A 25,128-nucleotide genomic window follows, 5' to 3' on the forward strand; every position below is an offset into this window, starting at 1 on the left:
CTGCCCTTACAAACCTCTGTGTCGCCCTAAAGCCACTCTAAAACCTGCTCTTACAAACCTCTGTGTCGCCCTAAAGCAACTCTAAAACCTGCCCTTACAAACCTCTGTGTCGCCCTAAAGCCACTCTAAAACCTGCCCTCACAAACCTCTGTGTCGCCCTAAAGCCACTCTAAAACCTGCCCTCACAAACCTCTGTGTCGCCCTAAAGCCACTCTAAAACCTGCCCTCACAAACCTCTGTGTCGCCCTAAAGCCACTCTAAAACCTGCCCTCACAAACCTCTGTGTCGCCCTAAAGCCACTCTAAAACCTGCCCTCACAAACCTCTGTGTCGCCCTAAAGCCACTCTAAAACCTGCCCTCACAAACCTCTGTGTCGCCCTAAAGCCACTCTAAAACCTGCCCTTACAAACCTCTGTGTCGCCCTAAAGCCACTCTAAAACCTGCCCTTACAAACCTCTGTGTCGCCCTAAAGCCACTCTAAAACCTGCCCTTACAAACCTCTGTGTCGCCCTAAAGCCACTCTAAAACCTGCCCTTACAAACCTCTGTGTCGCCCTAAAGCCACTCTAAAACCTGCCCTTACAAACCTCTGTGTCGCCCTAAAGCCACTCTAAAACCTGCCCTTACAAACCTCTGTGTCGCCCTAAAGCCACTCTAAAACCTGCCCTTACAAACCTCTGTGTCGCCCTAAAGCCACTCTAAAACCTGCCCTCACAAACCTCTGTGTCGCCCTAAAGCCACTCTAAAACCTGCCCTCACAAACCTCTGTGTCGCCCTAAAGCCACTCTAAAACCTGCCCTTACAAACCTCTGTGTCGCCCTAAAGCCACTCTAAAACCTGCCCTCACAAACCTCTGTGTCGCCCTAAAGCCACTCTAAAACCTGCCCTCACAAACCTCTGTGTCGCCCTAAAGCCACTCTAAAACCTGCCCTTACAAACCTGTGTCGCCCTAAAGCCACTCTAAAACCTGCCCTTACAAACCTCTGTGTCGCCCTAAAGCCACTCTAAAACCTGCCCTTACAAACCTCTGTGTCGCCCTAAAGCCACTCTAAAACCTGCCCCCACAAACCTCTGTGTCGCCCTAAAGCCACTCTAAAACCTGCCCTCACAAACCTCTGTGTCGCCCTAAAGCCACTCTAAAACCTGCCCTTACAAACCTCTGTGTCGTCCTAAAGCCACTCCAGAGCGGGACGCCAGGGCCAAGTGTTAGTGGTTTAGATTTCTTCTTGGATAAGGTTGGCTTGCTCAATGTCGCAGTCATTATTTATCAATCTATATGTAGAGGATTTACATAATTTTACTAAATGTTTGCGTAAGAGTGTGTTCATAAAGAGGGTGCTGCAACAAACGATAGCTAAACATTTACTCTTTTGATTGATTGTTCAGTTGAGTCTGTAAATAGGAGATTTTTTCAAACAAAATTTGACCCAGAAGAAGTTAAAGAAGTAAATCTTTCTTTGTTTTAGCCATAAAACCTCTTCTCTCAGCACTGGCATGTTTTGGAGTCTGTGCATAGTCTAGGTAACGATTATTTGATTACTAAATTAGTTCACGATTTATCTCAATAAACGATTAGTTGCGATGAATCGATTAATTATAAATGTGGTTTGAAATGTAACGCTCCAGTGATGATAACATAATTAATTGGCCCACTTCTGCTTGTTAGGTGGCTTTTACTTTCAAATAGTGGTTATGGGTCGACCATGAGTAAATAAATCAGGTGTAGTGATTTGTAAATCCATTAAACTGAATATTACCGGCACCAGCTTTTGTTTGAGCGATTATAAGCATGTATTAAGTAATTGTTTTGCCAAGAAATTACTCTTCATTCATTTAATTTATGCTTACAATCCCAAAGAAGTGTTGTGTTGTTTATTTACATGCAATCCACATTAAAGTTGTGTAAGCATTAAGTATGTAATTGTGAATTCACAGAAATCAACCATTACACAGGAAGAAATGTCTTTTTGACCTTTTTACACAACAAAAGATCGTGAGGTCCAACGTCGACACACATAGTAGCTAGAGAGCGTGCAGAAGGTCGACATTTGTTTTGCAGAAGAAGAAAAAAAGCAAAATAACATTTGTGAGATGGTGGTTTTGGTGAATCATTCCAGAATCTACAGTACGTCCCGGAGGAAGAAAAAGCATTAATAGTTGTTTCTGTGGTCTCTTTAGCTGCTGGTTTCTCTGTGACTCATGTTCTGTAGGCAGAGGGTCACGACAAAGCACTGCAAACTGTAATTATCTGACAGTCAACAAGAGCTAATGCTAGTCAGCTGCTCGTCTCTAATGTGCTGTAAGAGCTAGCTGGCAAACTGCCTCACGTTACAGACACATAGCCTTCAATACTGACAAGCTCATGTTGCTGTTTTTCATTTAGCTGAGGTAGACTTCATTGATCCCTTATGGAAATGTGTAATCTGCATTTGACATTTGATGTTAATGCCGCAAGGGCTAAAGGGTCAGGAGCAGTGGGTGACCGCAGCGCAGAGCCTGGGCGACTGCTTGAGGAGGATTATTACTATAGAAACAGTTTAGTTAAGCCACACATGGGCTGGGAATCAAACCTGAGACCTGTATGGTTTGTGCTAAGGCTAACCACTATGCCATTTCTATCATGGGCTTAGCTTCAGGTGATATAGATAAATATAGGTGAACTTTAAAGCTTGATAAAACATCTCAAAAAGAAAAGGCAGTAGCAATATTTGACTGTGTGTAATACTTCCACTCATGACTGTGGCTTCCTTTACTATATAGAATGGATGTGTTATGCTTTTTATTGTAACTATTGATGAAATGAATGTCTTTGTGCGTGCAGCTGACTTTGGGGTGTCTGCTAAAAATACCAAGACGCTGCAGAGAAGGGACACTTTCATTGGCACCCCATATTGGTGAGTCATGCGGTCTGGATACAAGAGGTCATTCTCCCGTTTCCCCGTCATGAAATTTCACAGTTTTGAGTGACTGTGCCAAAATGTTGTGATGATGGTAGTACAAGTATGTAGTCCTCACTGTCAGATGATCATAGCATTAAAAAAATGGGGAAATAATGAAATGAGAAAAAGAATGGGTGAACTTTCTATCACACATACAGTAGAAGCCTTCAAATTTGGCTTAGATTTTGTCCTTATTCAACCCTTTCCATTAAGTGTGCCTGGGACCGACTAAGATTATTGTCACCTATGATATTATTTAAAGGAGACATAGAAGTTTTTCCCCAGGTACTTAGTATTGAAGTATAGCATAAGAACGTCATACATTTACATTTTTTCATTTTGTCAACCGTCTAAACGGCTTAATAATAGTGAAAGGTTCGTTGACTTCCTGTTCAAAACTGCTGAACTGATAAACTCGTCATAGTGTCATCTGCAAGTTTCTATTTTTTTAATTTGACTATGACATTTTAGAACACTACATGTATCACTGAAAGCACCCGAGCCTCGGTTACAGGACAATACAATCAAACTACAACTTTGAGGACACTAATGCTGAGGTAGATTAAAAACTGATTAAAGTTAATTTTGCATAATATGTCCCTTTTTAAAATATTACACATATTATTTTGCTTTGATTTACATATAACTATAACCATGTAACCAAAATAAATGTAAATCCAATATTAATATAGATATGATTTATATATTATATATATTTTAATGGATGAATGATAGGATATGTATATTATATGTATTAATGTCTATGGTCTTATGTCACGGAGCACAATTAAAAACTTATGAATAACATGAATACAAAAATAAATTTACAATAAAAAACTATATAAATTTTAAAAAGCTGGGAAATGATGTATAATTGTTTATCTTATTGCCTTATTCAACATTGTCCTTGAATCCCACATAATTATGTTTTAAACTGTTGTTGCTTTTCTTTTTCATTGATCCGCTCCCTTTCTTACTCCAGGATGGCCCCTGAGGTGGTGATGTGCGAGACTTCCAAGGACCGTCCGTACGACTACAAGGCCGACATCTGGTCCCTGGGGGTGACCCTGATCGAACTGGCACAGGTCGAGCCTCCCAACCACGAGATGAACCCAATGAGAGTGCTGCTGAAAATAGCCAAGTCCGAGCCGCCCACGCTGATGCACCCTTCACGCTGGTGAGATAACGGAGCGGCGATAACAAGAGCGGCGCTGATGGAATGTTTGCACTCAGATGTGTTGACCGCAGAGTGCGCGAAAGCCGGCGGGAAATTGTTTATGTGCTGTCGAAAGGCCACAAGGAAAGAACAGAGTATGGGTTTAATGACTTTGTTGTTTTAAAGGTCTCCGGAGTTCAGTGACTTTCTAAGGAGGGCGCTTGATAAGAACGTGGACAATAGATGGAGCGCGCCACAATTGTTGCAGGTAAGTGCTGTCGTGCAAAACCAATGCTGAAATGTTTGGGCAGTGTGGAGTTGGTTTTATTCTTCCTCTCTGGATACAAGCCACTACTCTTGTGCAGATGTTCTAGTCTGGGAAAAATAAAATCTATAAATGTTAAACATAATCATTTATATTAGTGAAAATGTCCATTATCTTTCAATTGATCAAACTACACCGCAAAATATGATTACAAAAACCTGCGCCTTTGCTTGCATCGGTCACAAATTTTTGAACAAAATTCACAAATTTGAAATGTGCTTTGGCATTAAACGTATGAAATAATAAAGCATAATAATATAGATATGCTGTAAGATAAAGGATAAAACTACATTTTATATCATTAAAATACCAGTACCCTGCTGGCCCAAGTCAAGGGCATATACCATTCACCATTTAGTTTTTACTATTAAACGTATGTAATTATTTTACACTTTGTTAACAGCTTAGTAACAAAAATGGGACCATTGACTTCCTGTTAAAAAAGCAAAATAGTGGCTTTTGTGTTTCTATTGTTGAAAAATTACAACCCAACATTATTAAACTCTAATACGACCCGAATTTTAATACAGTTTAAGAATAAATGCCGGTTAGAGAAGGAAAGTGGGCGGGGATAGGGGGTTGGTAAAAATTTTGAGTCAGGGCGATACAGGATTACTCTAATATTATGCATGAATACACTCTGAGTAAACCTATGATGAGGGAACTCTGGTATAACTTGGTTAAACGCTCATAAAAGTAGATTTTGTATAACACGTTCCCTTTAAACAATAAATACCAGAGGGCGTATATAAAATGAATCCAAATATTTTGTTCATGTATTATTCATGATTGAATGTGTGATGCTTTTGTTTACAGCACCCATTTGTCACCAGTGTAACTGACAGCAAACCTCTCCGAGAGCTCATAGCTGAGGCCAAAGCAGAAGTCTTAGAAGAAATCGAAGAAAGCAAAGAAGAAGAGGAGGAGGAAGAACCAGAAACTCCTTTGGTTTGTCATTTGTCAAAATACCTACCTACTTAAAACAGCACATTTGTATTAAAGTGCTTCTTTGTATGTTTTCTGCTCAGCCTCCTGGACACAAGCGTGCACCTTCAGACGCCAGTGTCGCCAGTTCAGAAGATGAAAGAGTCACGCCAGCCGCCGCCGTTCTGGAGTCGGTGGAGGAGAATAAAGAGACGGAGCCTGTGGAGGACAGAGCCAGTGATAAGCTCTCAGACGAAGGCCTGGGAACGAGCGAGGTGGACAAAACCGAGGAGGAGAAACTCAATGATGTCTCAGAAGTCAGCAATGAAGACCTCCTACAAGCTCCTGTTGAAGAAGTCCCAGAAGATATCACAGAAAAGGCTGAAGATAATAAACCAGACGATGAAGAAAGTGGAGCTGTTCCTATTGATCTACCTCAGTCCGAAACAAAAGAAGAAACTGTAGAAGTAATAGATACGACAGTGTCAGAACTAGAAAAACTGAAAGAAACGGTAGAAGAAACAACTGTGGAAGATGTCGTTCAAGATATTGTAGAAATTAAGGAACATGAAGAGGATATTAGCGGTAATGAAGAGACAACGGAAAAAGTGGAGGAGAAAAACACGGAGGACAAACCTCAGGAAGAAAAAGAACCAGAAGATCCAGAATGTGAGATCAAAGAAGCTAGAGAAGACATTTGCAAACCAGTTATAGAACAAGAAGACGTCATAACACCTCAAACATTGATAGATACAGATGTAAATAATGATAAAGACTCTATAGAAGAAATAAGTCAAGGGTTAAACTCAGTAGATATAAATATAGATCAAGATGTAAGCGTGAAGGAAAAAGAAGTTGAATCGTCGACTGAAGTTTTAGTCGAGGAAGAGACTAAACCAATAACCAACGATACGGTAGAAGAGACAACTGAAGACACAGAAAATAAAAACGTAGAGGCAAATTCTGCTTTAGAAAATCAGGAAATAAAGGATGTTATAGTTGAAGAAAAGGAATCTGAAATCGTGTCTACGGACTTGGTCAATGATGAGAGTAAAGAGGAGTCCCAACCGGCGGTGCCAACGAGTCCTCCAGAACAACAAGAAGAGGTGGAGGAGGAGGAGAAGGAGGTGGGCGTTTCCCAAGACGCGGTGTCCGTGCCAGAGAGCGAGACAGATTCTGAGGCCAAGACGGAGCAGGGAAGCCCGGCGCCCGTCAAACCCGAAGGAGAGAAAGATTCTGATTCAGGGAGCAGTTCAGCGGCCGACAGCAGCAGCCTCGACCTCAATCTGTCCATCTCCAGCTTCCTCACCAAGACCAGGGAGAGCGGATCCATATCTGTGCAGGTGACAGTTCATCATTTATTCTGCATCTGTAGATATTCTTCAGGGCATTGTGTTGAGCGTGTACGGGGCCAGAATAAATACAGGATTGACATGGTTGAAATGGCATTGATTTTTAGTGCAGATATATTTTCATTTACATTTATAATCCAAACTTTCTATAGGTGAGACTTTTGAATTTTTTGTCTAGACTTTTCCACAGAATGGCATTACATTTATTCCATTTTTTTTGTTGTTGCTCAAAAAGCAGGTGGTGGACATACAGTAGTGCACCTGCAATAGTTTTATGGCCAAATAGTAAGGACTGATGTACCAAGTTGTCATTCGACTTGTTTTTTTAATGAGGGATTGAATTGTGCGTCTAATTTCATTTGAAACATTAGCATGTATTTGTTTTTTTGATAGTGACACGAATGTACATTAGACATGTGACTAGGGATGTCAAGAGGTTAATCGATAATTGTCTTTTTTAAATAATTTTTTAATTGAATTTGGTCATTTTAGTTGTGAAATGTAATGATCCAGGTCCAGGTCCAGGTCTAGGTCCAGGTCTAGGTCCAGGTCTAGGTCTAGGTCTAGGTCTCGGTCCAGGTCTAGGTCCAGGTCCAGGTCCAGGTCCAGGTCCAGGTCCAGGTCCAGGTCCAGGTCTAGGTCTAGGTCTAGGTCTAGGTCTAGGTCTAGGTCTAGGTCTAGGTCCAGGTCCAGGTCCAGGTCCAGGTCCAGGTCCAGGTCCAGGTCCAGGTCCAGGTCCAGGTCTAGGTCTAGGTCTAGGTCTAGGTCTAGGTCCAGGTCCAGGTCCAGGTCCAGGTCCAGGTCAGTGCTTCAGTTCCAGAGTTCAGCACCTGGACAGAGAAAGCGGACTGCCCCTAGGCTGTTTCCCTCTGCAGCTCTTTCACATTGTCAGCTCCTAATGTGATGGACAAACTGCCCTGAGTGGGACTCTGAGGACACCTGGAGCTCGGCTGTGCAAACATTTATACATTCTTTTCAAAAATTACAAAAAATTAGAACATTTTCAAAGCCAAGAACATTCAACCTCTGCAATAGCTGGTAATGGTGTGTTCAAACAGGATTTTTGTCTAATATTTGAGTGGCCCTGTTGTAAATAATTTGATTTGTGGGAACATCATTGAGTGCAAGACATTTCTTTATAGTTTTGTGACTTAACACACTTTTGTTGTTTTGCAAGTTCAGAATAAGCCTCTCTTTTCTGCTTTAAATTGACTAGTTTAGTAAAAAACACTAGCAGGGGATCATTACATACTTCACTCTTGATTACTTTATTATTATTATTATTATTTATTTAACAGCAGAAACTATTGACACCCAAATTCCCTCCCAAAAAAGTAAAATAACGCAATTTGTCTCCACAGGACTTGAAGCGGCAGAAGAAGACGCTGAAGAAGACCCGTAAGTTCATGGTGGACGGCGTGGAGGTCAGCGTCACCACGTCTAAGATCGTGTCTGATAATGACATCAGGAGCGAGGAGATGCGCTTCCTCAGGTGGGTCTGCGCTCACCGTACTCTTAAACGCTGCCACGGTCTAAATACGGGACGTGACCCACTTCAACGCAACGCCATAAATAGGTTTTAATCGGTTTCACGACTCCCACTGCTTTTTACGAACGCCAGATGGGTTTATCCGCTCTGATGAATGTCACTGTCGGCTCCCGTGTGGCCTTTTAAAGACACTGCACCTACTTTGTGTACTTTTTGTGTCGATTTGTGTGACTTTTACTTATAACATACCTGCAACGTTCTGATTTGACATACTATTATTGTTATTAGAGGTCAATCGTTCTATAAAATCAACTTTAAGCGTTATAATGTAGGATTTATTCACAATTACAAATATATTTTTACATGATAAAAGTGTATGTTTTGTTTTTTTGGCAGAATGATCTTTACAAATCCTATGACTAACACACATTTGGAATAAACACCAAAGGGTTTTTATCAGATGACGTGTCCTCAGTGGATGACACCATTCTACGATTAGTCATGATCGTTGTCTTCCGCTGTGACCAAACATTTGAAGTCCTTAATTTGCTTTATGTCATCAAACTTTCTGGATTAAAAAAGTAATGATATTGTCACAAAAACAGCCAGATGAAAACATATTTTACACTTTTTTTTGTGTTTAGATTGAACAGAAATCAGAAATGACCCATTATTGTCACCGCCTATGATTCTCACTATTATGTTGTGTTTTTTCGGTTCTTATATTATATTGTGACCTGAATAATTACGATTCTCAATTATCCGGATAGTCTTGACCCTAATTACCCTTTATTTTTAACCAATAGGAGCACAGGTTAACAGCCAGTACTTTATTTAGCATATGCGGAACGGCAAACGAAACAAAATTGGTTTATTTTGCTAGCTTTACAAATCACATTTAAAACAAATCAGATTGTTTTATTCAGCATTGACACTGTTTAGCCTAATATACCTTAGTTTAAATAGGACTTTCAAACGGAGGCTTGACTGTGGCTTGACTATGCAGGAAACGCACTACTACCAGACTGCATCTCAACCACATTTACACGTGTTTGGCTTTAGTTAGTCCTTTACACAGCATTTATATCAGCCGCAGTATTGGACTCTGTTGTCGTACTATAATCTAACGCTCCTACTGTAACACAATCGCTCACAAACCGTCCTCTTGAATAAAGTATAAGCTCTACACAGTCTGCGTAGTAGACTTGTCAGAGGGCTAAATATATAACGGCGTCGGTTGTTGTGGTTTCGGCTCACCAGGCGGCAGGAGCTGAGAGAGCTTCGCCTCCTGCAGAAAGAGGAGCAAAGGGCCCAGCAGCAGCTCAGCAACAAACTCCAGCAGCAGCGCGAGCAGATCTACCGCCGCTTTGAACAGGAAACTACCGTGAGTCACTCCGCTCAAGGCTTTCGACGCATTTCGGGCCCAGTCCTCGGAAATGTCAAGTGTAGAAAATACTGCGCTACTAGTAAGACCAAAATGGAACTGTTAAAATGCCATAAAACGAATCATGGTACAAAAAAACACAATGTAACAGCCTATTTTATTTATTTATGTCTCCCAAGTCCCTATTTCTGTCTGGCATAATGCATACTAATGGTTTGTTAGTAGTATTTAATATTTTATACAGCTTTTTAGTGTCTGATTTAAATTGTATCTCTCAGTTTTGGATGTATGAATATATTTCAGTATTTATTATATGAAAAAACATCACAATTTTATAATATTTCACCTTTATCGACACGTGTCCAAACAACAGTGAAATGCTTAATTCTCTTTCATTCACGTTGTCTAATCGATCACATTTTTCTAGTCACAATTTCTGAAAGATATTTAATGTGACTGTAAAACGCACTTTATATTTAGGTGTAGATTGAAAATGCATGAGCTTTTTTGCTACTAAAATTCCCACGCTCATTACTTTCCAGCTCTCACACTGTATTGGTGGTTCCGTACTGTAAAACTGCATGTGAATATCTTCTTTGTGTTTGGATCCAGGCTAAGAAGCGGCAGTACGACCAAGAAGTAGAGAACCTGGAGAAAAAGCAAAAGCAGACAATTGAGCGCTTGGAACACGACCACACCAGCTGGCTCCGCGACGAGGCCAAACGCATCAAATCTGAGCAGGACAAGGAGCTCTCCAAGTTCCAGAACATGATGAAGAACCGCAAGAAGGAGGTACGCTGGTGCATGGCCGCTTCTGCCAGGGCTCTGTGTGTGATGGTGGTGGTGGTGGTGGTGGTGGTGGTGGTGGTGGTGGTGTTTGCATGTAAAATGTGTCTCTAAAGCTGCGTGTGGTGAAGCCTGTCACACTCACAAAGTCTGAAGGACATTATAGTGAAGGAATGTGACAATAATGGCTTTGTTACGTTGTAGCTGAGATTAAAGGAGACGTGTTAGGCTTTTTGAAGTGCTTAATGTTGAACTATAACATACTGTGAGTAGATCATCATGTTACATTTTGTTCATGATAAACGGTTTGAAACTGCTGAATTGATCAGCCCCGCCCTCTTCATAGTGACGTTTCACCGTAACAAGTAGCAGATTGTCATTTACAGGTCATTTTGACATTTGACATTTTGAGTATTTGTAAATGGTCACAACTGCATAGAGGATGTGGGCGGGGATAGGGGGAAGGTGAAAACAGGGATTTTCTGAACCATCAAGCCTCAGCTGCAGGACAATACAAGATTAACTCAAATATGCAGGAATTAATCAAAATACAACTTTGAGTAAATTGATGATGAGAAAACACGGTCGTAACAAGGTTAAAACCTCATTAAAGTTACATTTTTTACAATATGTCCACAAATAATCAGAGACTTTATTACCATATTTAGATTTCTACAATATAATGAGCGTCCCTCTAATATCAGTAAATACTTGTGAGGTTATCTGTAAGGTTGCATCCCAAACAAGTATAATATTTATAGCCTTTTCTAAACTGTCTTAGCCATAAATAAAGCATGAGATGGTTTGTTGAAAGGGTTTAAAATGCAAACAAATTCTCTACAATAAAAAATAGGCGAAACAGAGTAAAAAGTGTGATGATAAGTCAGTTTTGTAACTGTGACAGGCTGTGGGTGCTTACTTATCGCTGGCTCAATAATCTTAAGGAAAGTGTTTGCCTTGCTGCTCTGTAAAGTCCTGTTCTGACGTGTAAAGAGATGGACACACGGCTGCTTTACTGCTTCTTCTGCTTGTGGGATCTATTATTTATTTAAGATCCGCCTGGAGCTTGTTGCCAAGCGGTGCCGCGACGATGGCACTATTTTTAACTGATAAAGTTTCAGAAAGCCTGCTGCGTGTAAAGATGTTAAGGACGTGCTTTCTCCTTTCTCTTGGCAGGTGCATAAGATGTGCTCAGTCACGGCTTTGCTATTGCAGCCTTTATGTTTTATACATATATCTATTGAAATGTGTTATATATGACTTTGTTTTATTGTATTATTGTGAATAACTTTGTTTCTGGTGTGAGTGTAGAGTGGTTTTGGTGATGGGAATGCATGTTTTCTAATATATTGTAGAATATTATGGTGATATAAATAGACTAATGTTTTATTCATTAATCAAGTTTAATATTTTCCTGGATTGTCTAATATGCTCTTGTCTTAATATGATCTTGGCTCTGATACTAATCTCTCGGTATGCTTGAATCTGATATTATTTCTGGTGGCGTTTGAGTCTATACTATCCAAGCGTTTCTGGATTAAGAAATAAAATGGTTTCTTTAATTGAAAATATAAAACTATAATTGAGTTGGTGGTGGGAGCTGGCAATGATCCTCTGCATAATCCGGGTGGATCTGCTATGATTGAATGAAAAAGCCATTTGAACCAGTGTCTGCAAACCCAAACTGTAGGTGAGAATGGAGGTGGGGCAGTCGCCCAAACACCTGAGAAAAGAGCTCATGAAACGCTTAAAGGAGGACCTGTCCCTCACTAAGAGTGCAGAGGTAAACATCTAACACTGTTTAACCAAGTAAACCACTGTTTCTGGATTACTGTGCCTTTTGGATCACATTCATTCAGGGAAGGGTTAGAATATTAGAATGGAGGGTTAGAATGGAGGGTTAGAATGGAGGGTTAGAATGGAGATTTCCTGTAACAGACGAGGCTTTGAAGGAGGCAGAGAAAACACCTGCTCCTCGTCTCTCCATTTAGACTATAACTGCTCAAACCACCGTCTTTCCTCTCCTTTGTCAGTAATCTGCAGATAAAAGTCCTTTGTGAAGCGTTTAGTGTGCGCAAATGACACGCCCGCACGCTTTGGGGTGATTTTTGACTCACTTTTTTGGTCTTTAGCTAACTGCCGTTCCACCTTTTGACAAAGCAGTTCAAAATAATCCGTTTTTTTTTTGTCATTTTACTCTTAAAACAGTTTCTAAATAGGATAATGTGTTTCCCGATGTAAACCAACATATGTAAAAGCAAACCTTAAAGTGCACTTCATCACTGGTCCGCCACCTGCTTGTCAGTCTCCATGGAAACAAGCATGCCTCTGTCCGGAGCAACAACATTTCCTTCAGAAAAGTAACAAAATGCACCTTTAACTGGCTGAACGCACGGAAAACCTAACAAAAAAATCGCTCGGATGACAGACTGCCCTGAACGCACTGAACGCTTCCTAGCTTCCAAAGTGAAACAAACTGTACATACTTAACGGCGCTTCCACCTTGCATGCCCGCTAATGTGTACAAAGTGAAGCGGAGCGTGTGATTGGCCGCCGCGTCTGCTTCTGTGTCCCTCTCCTTCACAGGCCGTGGCGCAGGTTATGATACAGTCTTTTCAGTTGTCCTCATGCGCACTCTTCAACGCTCAGATCCAGGATGTAAGTCGCCTCAGCGGAGTGTCTTTCCCTCACTTTGGCCCATACTTACACGTGCTTCTTGTCATGGGGACGGTGCGTCATGGGGACAGTAGCACCTGGAAGCATGGGCGCTGTACTTTTGAGTGTTCATCGCTGTGGTCGTGCAGTGGCTCTCTTCTCCCACTCTGTCTGAAGTCTTCCTGTTGAACTGTCCGTATCTGAAATGTAAATGTACTTTATAATTCAATCCGTAATCCTATATAACGCTGCACTATGTTAGAAGTAATGCAATATCAGTATTACTGCGGCGTTTGAGTACTTTTTGACACAATCATTTCAGTTATTTTAAAACAAATATGATCATGCCTTATTTGTATTAGTCAAAAATAAAACGACAGAGACAAAATGAAGGACAATTTTGACTGAATAAGTGAAATCATGAATTAGAATCAACATTTTTCAACATCTTCATTTTAAGAAACATTACATTTCTGTCAGATATTGATTATTGTTTTAGCCAATACTGCGATATAGATACTTATGCTTTTGTGCAGTCCTCGGAAATATGTTTGCATCTCATTCTAAAAGTCTAGGTTGAAGTATTACTCACACAAAGAATGAATAGACTGTAAAATGTAACACAAAAGTGCAGACATTTTACAAAAAGCTACAAAAGAGCTGAAAAATAATAGGCCTATTTTTCTAGTTTTCTTAGAGACGATATTCACAGTTTGTAATCCTGAATATTATGAAAGGGATCTTTAATATTTATTTTCAAATGACAGTTTAGAGGATTAGATCTGGTTTAAAAAAAACAAAAAAACTGAACATGTGTAAATGTTCAGGGTACATGAAATGGTGAATCTCTATGTGAGTATACAAAGTGTGTACCTGTTTTATTTCTCTGTTTCTCCATCCTGCAGGAGTTGATGATGTGATTTTGTGTGTTTTTCATAACTCAAAAGTATATTATACAGCATTGTGACTTGCACCAGGGCCGTTTTGACAGTTCTGTTTGGTTTTAGTTGTTCCTATGCTTCTCCAGCCGTGTCATTATTCCTCACTGCCTTTTCTTTCTGACTCCAAAGGAGCAGGAGTTCTTACAGAAGCAGCAACAAGAACTGGACAGCGCCTTAAAGATCATCATCCAAAAACACAAACTGGAAATTGCCACTATTGAGAGAGACTGCCTCAACCACAAGCAGCAGCTCATGAGAGGTGAGGTCGGCACTCCTGTGTTGTGTATAGTGTATATTATGATCATTTACTTTAGATATTGTTACAAGTCATCAAAAGCATCCTACTAGAGTTGTATTAAGCTTCACTCAAGCGTTTCATTTAGGCCTGTCACAATAAAATGTGTCAAAGTGCCATATATTGGTACAGACAATATGGCAAATAAATTATTGATGACCATTTTAGCAGAATATTGTAAAGAAACAAAGTTTCACTAATAGATAGATAGCATCAGTAAAGAATAATAGATCAATACTATATATATTGTATATCTAATGATCGTGACAGGCCTAGTTTTATTAATCCTGTTTCAAGGTCCTCTCCATCTGAGCCTCAGAAATCACTGTTTCAATTTTGCCCGAATTGTGACATTAAAGGTGGAAATTCGGATGTTTGAATTCCACAAATCATCAGCAGACTCATTCAGAACATATATAATTGTGTTAAATTACAACTTCATGCTTTTGCAACATTCATAGTGACAAATATCTCATCTAAGGACTCAATGACCTTGGGCAATGAATACTGAGTGAACAAGTAGAGAATTCATTCAAAATCACCCAAAAAACAAAAAAGGCCTGGGCTTTCCTCCTCCACTTGGGGATGTAAGCAATTCATCCACTCTCCTGTCACACTGGCCGCTGCAATCAAGAATTGCTTTTGTTTCCCTTGGCTCACCATTTTTATTTTGTTAAACTCCAAAATGGTGAGAAAAGAGCTTTAAAAAAAACACCAGTTGGATTCCAGACACCACAGCTGTGAGACTCTCCAGCTCCAGACAGCCAGCGCATTAACATTCAGCGCCCACGTTTAGCCCGTTTCAACTCCATATGTGAATATCAACGCTGACAGTGAGTTAATGGAAACACAGCTGCTTCAGAGGCTGTCATCGTGTGAGGTCATCACTGTGGGACGACGGGAAGACTCCTGCAGACCACGTCTCAGCACGCCTCAGAAATAACGTGTGTTTTCTGTGTGATGTAGCAAGGGAAGCCGCCATGTGGGAGCTGGAGGAGCGCCACCTGCAGGAGAAGCACCAGCAGCTCAAGCAGCAGCTAAAAGACCAGTACTTCCTTCAAAGGCATCAGCTGCTCAAAAGACATGAGAAGGTTCGGTTTGGAAGAGTATCATACTGTGTGATTGTAGTAGAAATGGTTTTATCACTATTTTATGTACTATTACATTAATATCAGAGTCATTTTCAGTGTGAAAAAAGAAAATAAAAGAAAATAATGAACACCTATTCAACTCCCTGTTAAAAGGCAACATTTGAGGACTTTTGATGTTTTTGCGTTTGACTATTCAAAATAATCACTCTGAATTGGAAACTAACAGTCTATTTTGTTATTTTTTTTAATTACAGTATGTATTTTTATATTTTTACCTATCAATACATTTTAATGGTGGCATGGTTCCCAAAAGTGATTTGTGAATTTAGTCTGTATATGTGTGTTTAATTGAAAGCTGCATATTTTTGTGAAATTAGGTAAAAAACAATAAACTACACAAATAAATTAAATAAAAAAATAATTTGCTGTCATGGTCACTGTGGGTCCCAGCCGCAATAGCATATCGTGTTGCTAAATCAATGAATGAATGTCTGTGTTTTTACACTTTAGCTGGCTAAAGTTAACTTCACGGACTGTTTTCTGTATATTATCTGGCGGGCTTCGCTTCGACCATTCTAAAAGTCTCTCTTTGGTAGGAAATGGAGCAGATGCAGCGCTACAACCAGCGACTGATCGAGGAGCTGAAGAACAAACAGACTCAGGAAAGGGCTCGTCTTCCCAAGATCCAGCGCAGCGACGCCAAAACCAGGATGGCAATGTTCAAGAAGAGCCTCCGCATCACAGCCACCGCACCAGTCCCTCCAGAGCAAGAGAGAGAACGCATCAAACAGGTGCACACACAAGCTACGGCTATAGAAGCATGTACACTGGAATGAAATCACTAAATGAATGGTTTAAATGCACTTGGAATTAACTGTACTGTGTCACTAGTATAGCTCTACAGTATACTAATTATACTTGCTCATTTTGGACTTTAATAAAATGTGATGACTTTTACCATGTCTGTTTTAATAACATAGAAAACGTCTTTAAATGTGTGTGGTTGTAGTTTGCTGCTCAGGAGGATAAGAGGCAGAAGAACGAGCGGCTCCATCAGCATCAAAAACATGAGAACCAGATGAGAGATCTGCAGCTCCACTGTGACGCCAACATCCGGGAACTGCAACACCTGCAGGTAACCATGGAGACTATACACATTACACACTTAACAGCATGTCAAGGGCAGCTACAAAATATTCTCAGACAGCTTTTTATACTGTGCTTTTCTGTAGAGCAAAGATCATTGTTGTGTTGCTTTTATAGTGCTTTTACACACCGTTTGTCTGATCATTCTCATCGGACATGTTTGTTTAATCAGAACTCATATCAAATCTATTTATAGTTTTTTCACCCAAATAATTGTAACCATAAACAATCATGCACTCATTGATCCTAAACTTTTGAATATATGGCCAAAGTTCTGATCTAATGATATGATAACGTTTGCTCTAAACTCTAAAGACAGTTTACTTCACACTCTTTTATGGCACGTGCGCTCCTGTGTTATCTTTTAGAACGAGAAATGCCACCTGCTGATCGAGCACGAGACAGAGAAGCTGAAAGAACTCGATGAAGAGCACAACCAAGAAATAAAAGAGTGGAGAGAGAAACTTAGGCCCCGGAAAAAGGTATTGTCATACTCAAGTACAGCCTTTGTATAATTAAGATTAAAAGCACTGACTTGTATGTGCTGCCCCCTGCAGGCACTGGAGGAGGAGTTCCAGAGGAAGCTCCAGGAGCAGGAAGTCTTCTTCAAAATGAGTGGAGAGTCTGAATGCCTTAATCCCACCACTCAGAGTCGAGTGTCCAAGTTCTACCCCATTCCCAACATGCACAACTCGGGTGTATAACCCTCTGTGAGCACCAAGCTGCACTTACAGACTCTAGTGAGAGATGGATCCTCCTAAGAACCATGATAATGTCCACGATGGGTTTACCCTATGGGAGCATGATGTGCCTAACCCAAGTCCACTCTCACACAAGAAACCACTCCTCAATCCTTCAAGACGGTTAGGGCCCAAAGAAAAGATGTTTTGCACTTTCCCAGCATGTTCACAGAGCTTCTCCCCTAAATGTTGTACACTCCAAAATGGAACAAAACAAAATATTTGTGTCAAAAATACAAATTGGGTCACTGGAAATGATTAAAAAAAAACTGCTTCTGTAAAAATATGTATTTTACTCTCGAAATGAGAAAAAGGTGTCATAGTAAACAATAAGCTGATGTGTTTCTGAATTAGGTGAATGTGAACCTACATATATAAGGTTAGTCGCACATTGTGATGATGACTGTATTCTACTGAGTTCAATCAGCAACGACATACCTTTTATATAATGATTTTCCATTACTCTTTTTTCTATTGGAAAACCTCAAGATAGTTTTATGCTGTACATCGGATTACTTTTAGGGACTTACTTTGAGCTAATGTTTTAAAATATGAAGACACGTGGATGCAAAAGGAATGTATTGCTGTTTATTTGCACTGTTTTGCCACATTGGTTAATGATAAAATATGCAGTTTGCTAACTGTCTTGTGATGGTTTAGTACCTTTTTGCTGCTTCTGTCTGTTCAAACTGCAGACTAACTGAAATCATAAAACATATTGCCACCTTCCATTTTTGTTCTTTTGATTCCAAATACCTTATGTTATTAGTTTTTAAAATCCTATATTTAGCTTGCTGTCACATTAATGACTCCATTCAAAGAAGTGGTCTTAATAAAGAATTCAAGATTATGCTGCATTGTTTTGCCATTTCTTAACTGTTGATCCCCTTCTTGCTGTTATGAATGCTGAATGACATTTTTTATTTTGTTTGGTCAGACATTATGATCATTATTTGATTACAATGACAAGTATGCATTTCTCATGTCAGATCAAATGTATTTTCAGTTGTCTTTATTCATGTAAAATAAAATATCAACAGTTTTTATTATTTGTTGTCAAGTTTTTTTCTTTCCATCCATCCGCCACGTGCTCGTCTCCTTGGAAACGTGATTGCTTTGCCTGTAATGTTCCTTGGCATAGCATTGTCATCTATGTACGTTAGAATTTATTCAGTTGAAAACCTTTGAAAAACATGCATTCTTACTGAGTCACCTCTCCAAAGATATGACCTGTCACTTGGCCTGGTGTGTTTCCATGGAGATAGGTACAGTTTAATGTCATACTGCGGCAAATTCCAGGAGAAGCAATAACAACTCTTCAGTTATTAAACTGACTGCTTCAATTTGTTTATTTTACATGTTGAATAAAATATACTCTCAATTCCAAAAAATAGATTTATTCAAATATAGCATTTTAATGTAAGCCACGATAGTCTTTCCAACACTTTATAAAGCGTATATTTCAGTGCTCAAATATACAAAAATATACAGACCAATGATACATATCTTTTGATTATCTGACTCCATTTCTTTTGCCTTCAATACTATGTTCATTGCACCTTTCAAGTAAAACAGCAGATGCATAGTCCATGTGCTGCAAAAACCACCCTCAGTTCATTGTGTCTTTTAGAAAGATAATTCACTATTTATTCATTTTGAGAACTGACTTGAACGTGTAAACCAACCAGTCTTAACATATTGGCCAGAATGGATAATGATTTGCGACAGCCCTTTGGTTTAAAACGTGTATAATCCTTATTACAATATAATCCTCCAAAAATACAAAACGCAACAATAAATGACACTCAAAAAGCCGCACAGTACAATCCAAACAAGCGCACATGCCAGTCAAACAATATTCCTTTAAAAAGTATAAAAGCAAGCGTCTAACTCAGCAAGTAAACATTATACACCCATGTGTCTAAAATCAGTCAGTCACCCTTCTATGAAATATTTCAGTTTGGAGAGACAGATGCATTTGGCCACTTTTATTTAAACATGTGCAAGACTGAGCATTTTAAATTTGATAAATTGCTATGAAGTTAGAAATCTACAAGTGAGAAAAAGTGAAACGCAGATGACTCAGTAGAATGAAATGTTCAGGCTCCGTCAGCTGACCGAAGGTCTTTGTGACGAAGACCATGCACTTTTTTAGCTGAAATAAAGGACATGTTTAAGTTACACAATTTAAGGTACATCATTTAGTCATTTATATGTTGACTTGTTTTACCTGTATCTCTCTTCTGGAGAGTGTGTGGAACTCGTATTGTGTATGGCCCTGGTAGTCCCGGTTGACCTGGCTGTCCCGCATAACCTGAGAAAAATACAAAAATATATTGATGTTATATTAAACCTTGTTTCTGACTAATATCACTAAATAAAGACACATCCAAAGCCTTGTCTTTTACCTCTCTCCCCCTTGGGTCCTGGGTAGCCCCTTTCCCCTCTGGGACCAGATGGACCTACAGGGCCTGGGATGGTGCCATGTGCTGTAACAAAAGAGGACATGTAGCAGCCGTTATGAAACGTTAAATATCTAGAGTTATAGAATACGCTCTGCTTTCAGTTTAGAGCTCACACTGATTTGCCAGTGTCACTGAATCAAAGGCAGCGTGGATTTACTGAAAGAGGACATTGCGTTTCTATCGCATTAAAATATTAAGATATATGCATTGTTATTCAAGATAAGCACATCTGTGTTTTTTTTACTTTACTTTCGTGGCGTGGACTGCCCATTAGTCCTGCCACGTATCAATCATAAAACGCACCTACTGCTCACCTGCAGCCGCGTGCGGATCGTCCCCCGAGAGCAGCACGTTTCCACGTGTCTAAGCGCATTGATCTATCATAATATAGTTCCCTCAGTGTACGGGACAAAATGAAGACGGTTCGAGTTGGCTTAGAAGAAACGGAAAATCTACAGGAGACGAGCGATGCGATGCGCTCCGTCGCGCTAATAAACAAACACACGTGTGTGTTGTATCAGTCCACACGGGGGAGTGGCATGTGTACTTCCACCTGAGTTCTCAAATCGCCGAAAAATCGTCCATTACGCCTTTAAGTATTTGATCGAGACACAGCATGTTGATGGTCAGACATTAAGCATGACACAATATACAATAATATAAAACATAATTTCCATCCATTGTCCCAAGGTCAATGAGGAAATTCCATTCACCCTGCAGCACCTGGACTCCCCGGGAACCTATGCCAGGATCCTGTTTGTGGACTTCAGCTTTACATTCAACACCATCCTCCCTGCTCTGCTCCAGGACAGGCTCTCCCAGCTCAACGTGCCTGACTCCACCTGCAGGGGGAGCATCCTCCTGACGGAGGCAGTGCGTGCGGCTGGGGAAGAATGTCTCGGACATGCGGACTATCAGCACAGGAGCTCCACAGGGCTTTGTACTTTCTCCCCTGCTCTTCTCCCTGTACACAAACTGCTGCACTTCCAGCCACGACTCCATAAAACGAATTTTGTTTGCGGACGACACCACCACCCTCATCAGGCTCATCTCGGAAGGGGATGAGTCTGTCTACAGGAGGGAGGTGGACCTGCTGGTCCTGGTGCAGCGGTAACAACCTGGAGTTCAACGCCCAGAAGACAGTGGAGATGATTGTGGACTTCAAAGCCCCCAGCCCCCCCCACCATCAGCTCCCTCACCGGGAAGGCCCAGCAGAGGATGTACTTCCTGTGGCAGCTGAGGAAATCAAAGCTGCAGCGGAGATGATGGTGCAGTTCTACACGGCCATGATTGAGTCCATCCTCACCTCCTCCATCATCGTGTGGTACGCTGGAGCCACAGCCAGGGACAAACAGAGACTACAGCGTATTGTGCGCTCTGCTGAGAAGGTGACCGGCTGGGAACTTCCATTTCTGCAGGACCTGTACGTCTCCAGGGCTCTGGGACGTGCAGGTCGAATCACCCTTCTCATCCTGGACACGGACTATTTGAGCCACTCCCCTCAGGCAGGAGGCCACTCCCCTCAGGCAGGAGGCCACTCCCCTCAGGCAGGAGGCCACTCCCCTCAGGTAGGAGGCCACTCCCCTCAGGCAGGAGGCTACGGTCCATCCAGACCAGAACCTCTCGTCACAAGAACAGTTTCTTTCCCTCTGCAGTTGAACTCATGAACACTGCCTAAGCACCTTGCACTCACAGCACTCACTGCACTGTTCACTCTTATTGCACTAAATAACTTTATGTTTTATTATGTACACATCATGCCGTTTTGTATTCATTGTTCAATGTTTTGTTGTTTGTGTTCACCAAGACAAGTTCCTATGTTTGTGAATTTTTTGTTCATTGACAAATGGCATTAAACCCTATTCTGATTCTGAAATTCCATTTGTAAAGACCCTTCTGTGAAGTTGTGACCAGCTGAGAGACATTGAGTCCCCAGGTTAGTGGCGCTGGTCAACACTGTATTTGGTAGTGTATGTATTGAGTTATGTTCATCATGATAGCAACACATAGTGTTCTTACCCCTGAAGAAGTCCATCAGGTCAGCAGTGATGTTGCCATAGGAGGCCAGGACACGGCTGTATCCCGTGGGGCCGGGGGGGCCTGGTGGACCAGGGGGGCCCTGAATAGCTCGAACTTGAGTCCGCGAAGAGCCATCCACCAGATACTCCTGCAGCAAGCCTTGATCTGACAAACAGTGACAGAGACAGTCATGAGCTGGTCTGTCTGTGCACTTGTGAGCAGTGCACTCAGGGCTACTCACTCTTGATGTAGTCTGTGACCTTCAGGGCCACATTAGAATAGTCCAGAGTCTCTGTGAGCCCACTGATGTCGATCTCTTTAATCTGAGTCCCATGGGTGCCATAACGAGAATCACCCTGAGAGAAGCTTTGACTCTGAGTCTGGCTACGGATATAACCTGGCTCTCCACGGTCTCCCTTCTCTCCTTTTGGCCCCGGAGGGCCCATGATGGAGCGAAGGACACTCTCACCTAATGCCACAAATCATTATATTCATCTGAAATGGTGTGACTTGAATCTGTGCAGTGACAGTATAAGAGGTGCTTACTGGACAGATACTGCTGCAATTCAGTGCGGATACTCTCCCGAGGGAAGTTTCCACTGTAACTGACGGAGCCACTGTAACTGCCTGGTGGTCCTCGTGGGCCTGGAGGACCTGGAGGCCCTGGCAAACCTTGTATCCCAGAAGCTGAAAAATCAAGAATATTACACTATTTTGCTGCTATTTATCAATTACTACACAAATTTGGTGGGGATTTCACATTTAAGCATGTCTAAGCCACATGCATGGATCACTTCAACTACAACTTTAAATTAACAAATGAGAAAAACATTGAAATAAGATTACAAGTTTTACATAATATGTCTCGACATTGGCCCTGGACTCACTCTGGATGTATCTCTGGATGTCCTCAAAGCTATAGCTGCGACCTCCTGAACCATACACAGTGGAGGTGGACACTCCAGGGGGTCCCTGGGGTCCAGGGGGTCCAGGTAGTCCTGGTGTACCCGGGGGTCCAGAAGTTGTGTGCTGTAGAGCAGAGTTCATCCAGGAGCGGAACTCTGAATCTGAGTGTGCAAAACAAGTCAAGATTAAAAAAGGTCATGAAGACGACAGACTTTCAGACCAGTCTAAAAGAGATCTTACCTCTCATAAGTGCAGAGTAATCAATGGTGGCTGTAGTGTATCCTGAGCTTCCAGGACCTGCGGGTCCAGGTGGTCCTGGCGGTCCTCGAGCGAGACCTCTGTCTGTACAGACAGGCACAGTCAGAGGTCAGACTAAAATATCAGCTCTCATTCATTTAAGGCTGTGTGTGACGAGCATCTTTACCAGTTATGAGTTTGATAACGTAAGTGGCTATTTGCTCTATACTGTAACCACCATAAGACCCCTCGACTGTTGCTCCTGAGGGTCCAGGTGGTCCTTGTGGGCCTGGTGGTCCTATCACAAACCTCCTCACATCGTCTCCTGCAGGAGCACAGTTTAAAATACATTTTGTTTACAATGTCCAGGGAGGGTTTTGTTGTATTAGTCTGTACTCACTCTGTAACAATGCAATTAGGGAGGTGACTGTCAGAGAGCCCTGACCAGGGGGCCCAGGTGGTCCTGGAGGACCTGGTACACCGATTCTCACACTAGAACTTGACCCTTAACAAGATTAAGAAGGTTTGATTTAAAGTTGTAATCTACACAAAAAGTAAGTAACTTTACAATCAAACCTACGTTGTAAGTATGCAATTATCCGAACAGACAGGTCCTCAAGGGAGCCAGAGTAGGATCCAGGGGCACCAGGAGGCCCTGGGGGGCCCGGAGGTCCTTGTCCAGCAAACTGACTGCTGCGGCCTGAATGTGCAGATAACACAACATTTAACATCCTGTTCATTAGTTAGAGGTTATTGTCAAGTGTCTTCAGGAGTTTAAGCCAAAGTTTCATACTTATGTAATCAGTGATGTACTGGCGTATTTCACTGGAAGTGTACGAGCCTGACTGTCCAGGTGGTCCTGCGGGTCCAGGAGGACCAGGTGGGCCGGCAGTGACAGACACTGACCCTGATCGAATAAAAGGATTAAGATCTAATTTCATCTATACCTGCATGCAATATTAATGAGTCCGTCACACAGGTAATGTCAACATAATGCATTAGTCTGTGTCAGAGATGTGCCTTTAACAGCTGAGACACCAAAACCCTAAACACTCAGCAACACACACCTCTGGATGTGCCAGGAATACCAGGGACTCCAGGATCGCCTTAGTAAAGACAAAACAAAATTGTCAAAATGGCACAGATCCCCCCAAAGCCATGTTATGTCTGAAGGTTGTTTTACCTTTGATGCCCTGTGGCCCCTGACGCCCAGGCTGTCCTGGTGGGCCTGGTGGGCCCTGCACTGTCTGCACCCCACTGTAAGAAACTGTAAAGGCCTTGAGTTCAACATTCACCTTTTAACACAAAGACTAGGATTATCATGACTCACGTGTGTTTCCTGGTTCACCTGAAAAACAGTGAAGACAGAGAAGTGCATTGAATTAATTGTGCAAGTGAAGATAGATATTTAACAAACATCATCACCTCACAACACTTACCTCTTGGTCCTGGGGTACCTGAAGAGATAACAATGTATTGCCTATTAGAATAATGTTATACTTTTAAATAAAGGCCATATTCCTTCCTTCCCCTGACACATACCTGCTGATCCCTTCTGTCCCGGGGGCCCAGGTGGACCAGGTGGTCCGGTGTAGTATGTTGTACCTGGAAAGCATCACAGTGTCTTTTAGGATTAGACTCATGCAGGGCATTAAACATGATCAAATTAAACATGCCTGAGCCGGAAGCAAAGCCTGCCTCTCCTCTGTCTCCTTTAGGTCCGGGTCTACCAGACCCTAAGCAGCAAAATTAATGTGATTAATTTAAAATACTGACAACCTCTTCCAAATACAGCGGATACTTACCAGGCGGGCCAGCTGGACCAGGAGGCCCAGGTGGACCCTGTCTTGAATCTCCTAAAACAAGAGTTTATTAGTGACATCTTAATATAATAAGACAAGGATTAGTGATGCATGTGTCAACCCATAACCCATAACCAGTGTGCAATTTGAGGGGGGATATGGGGGGGGGGCATCCCCCCTGAAGAGTCTGATCACTGCAGCAAGAATAAAGAGACCACAGACTGACTACTTCCTGACCATTAACAGCATATAGCATGAAATCAACGACTCTGGAAACAGATTGGAATCAAGTGAAGAGTTCAACAACATAAAACATGGAACTTTGGAGGCTGAACAGACTAGCATATTACTACTCTGCTTCAATATATGGTAATGGTTACAGTAAGCTGTTATTATGGCATTGGAAAATAGTTGTTTGTGCCCATGATATGCAAAAACAATAGTAATCAGTAGGATAACACTAAAAATGCACGAGAA

The 25,128-nt window shown here is 41.4% G+C and overlaps 2 protein-coding genes across 4 annotated transcripts in view; one reads left to right on the top strand and one right to left on the bottom strand.

Annotated features, from left to right (window-relative positions):
* The window catches only part of slka (STE20-like kinase a), a 32,302-nt gene extending 14,031 nt beyond the window's left edge, over nucleotides 1-18,271 (top strand). The window contains exons 5-19 of one of the 3 annotated variants that reach the window (XM_072437535.1): nucleotides 2,821-2,893; nucleotides 3,921-4,115; nucleotides 4,281-4,362; nucleotides 5,236-5,367; nucleotides 5,448-6,686; nucleotides 8,057-8,187; nucleotides 9,445-9,568; nucleotides 10,181-10,360; nucleotides 12,045-12,137; nucleotides 14,080-14,209; nucleotides 15,212-15,336; nucleotides 15,933-16,127; nucleotides 16,346-16,471; nucleotides 16,851-16,964; nucleotides 17,040-18,271. In XM_072437535.1, the coding sequence (XP_072293636.1) occupies nucleotides 2,821-2,893; nucleotides 3,921-4,115; nucleotides 4,281-4,362; nucleotides 5,236-5,367; nucleotides 5,448-6,686; nucleotides 8,057-8,187; nucleotides 9,445-9,568; nucleotides 10,181-10,360; nucleotides 12,045-12,137; nucleotides 14,080-14,209; nucleotides 15,212-15,336; nucleotides 15,933-16,127; nucleotides 16,346-16,471; nucleotides 16,851-16,964; nucleotides 17,040-17,186 (3,086 nt within the window). In that variant the 3' untranslated portion in view covers nucleotides 17,187-18,271. Of the gene's footprint in view, nucleotides 1-2,820; nucleotides 2,894-3,920; nucleotides 4,116-4,280; nucleotides 4,363-5,235; nucleotides 5,368-5,447; nucleotides 6,687-8,056; nucleotides 8,188-9,444; nucleotides 9,569-10,180; nucleotides 10,361-12,044; nucleotides 12,138-12,940; nucleotides 13,013-14,079; nucleotides 14,210-15,211; nucleotides 15,337-15,932; nucleotides 16,128-16,345; nucleotides 16,472-16,850; nucleotides 16,965-17,039 lie in introns of all 3 variants that reach the window. The other 2 variants (XM_072437536.1, XM_072437537.1) reach the window with 2 other exon arrangements.
* A 332-nt stretch (nucleotides 18,272-18,603) lies between these two features.
* Nucleotides 18,604-25,128, bottom strand: part of col17a1b (collagen, type XVII, alpha 1b) — a 35,668-nt gene continuing 29,143 nt past the window's right edge. Inside the window, exons 39-57 of the mRNA XM_072437534.1 lie at nucleotides 24,655-24,705; nucleotides 24,526-24,585; nucleotides 24,392-24,454; nucleotides 24,289-24,306; nucleotides 24,180-24,197; nucleotides 24,033-24,116; nucleotides 23,917-23,955; nucleotides 23,643-23,756; nucleotides 23,430-23,549; nucleotides 23,250-23,354; nucleotides 23,037-23,174; nucleotides 22,853-22,954; nucleotides 22,594-22,773; nucleotides 22,253-22,393; nucleotides 21,948-22,175; nucleotides 21,707-21,871; nucleotides 19,631-19,711; nucleotides 19,453-19,536; nucleotides 18,604-19,377 (exon numbers count right to left, since the gene is read on the bottom strand). Coding sequence (XP_072293635.1) covers nucleotides 19,322-19,377; nucleotides 19,453-19,536; nucleotides 19,631-19,711; nucleotides 21,707-21,871; nucleotides 21,948-22,175; nucleotides 22,253-22,393; nucleotides 22,594-22,773; nucleotides 22,853-22,954; nucleotides 23,037-23,174; nucleotides 23,250-23,354; nucleotides 23,430-23,549; nucleotides 23,643-23,756; nucleotides 23,917-23,955; nucleotides 24,033-24,116; nucleotides 24,180-24,197; nucleotides 24,289-24,306; nucleotides 24,392-24,454; nucleotides 24,526-24,585; nucleotides 24,655-24,705 — 1,847 coding nt within the window. The 3' untranslated portion in view covers nucleotides 18,604-19,321. The remainder of the gene's footprint in view (nucleotides 19,378-19,452; nucleotides 19,537-19,630; nucleotides 19,712-21,706; nucleotides 21,872-21,947; nucleotides 22,176-22,252; nucleotides 22,394-22,593; nucleotides 22,774-22,852; nucleotides 22,955-23,036; nucleotides 23,175-23,249; nucleotides 23,355-23,429; nucleotides 23,550-23,642; nucleotides 23,757-23,916; nucleotides 23,956-24,032; nucleotides 24,117-24,179; nucleotides 24,198-24,288; nucleotides 24,307-24,391; nucleotides 24,455-24,525; nucleotides 24,586-24,654; nucleotides 24,706-25,128) is intronic.

This window comes from Eucyclogobius newberryi, unplaced genomic scaffold (genome assembly GCF_026437365.1).
Source record: "Eucyclogobius newberryi isolate DKJ021-1_F unplaced genomic scaffold, fEucNew1.0.hap1 SCAF_8, whole genome shotgun sequence".
NCBI classification, from domain to species: Eukaryota; Metazoa; Chordata; class Actinopteri; order Gobiiformes; family Gobiidae; genus Eucyclogobius; species Eucyclogobius newberryi.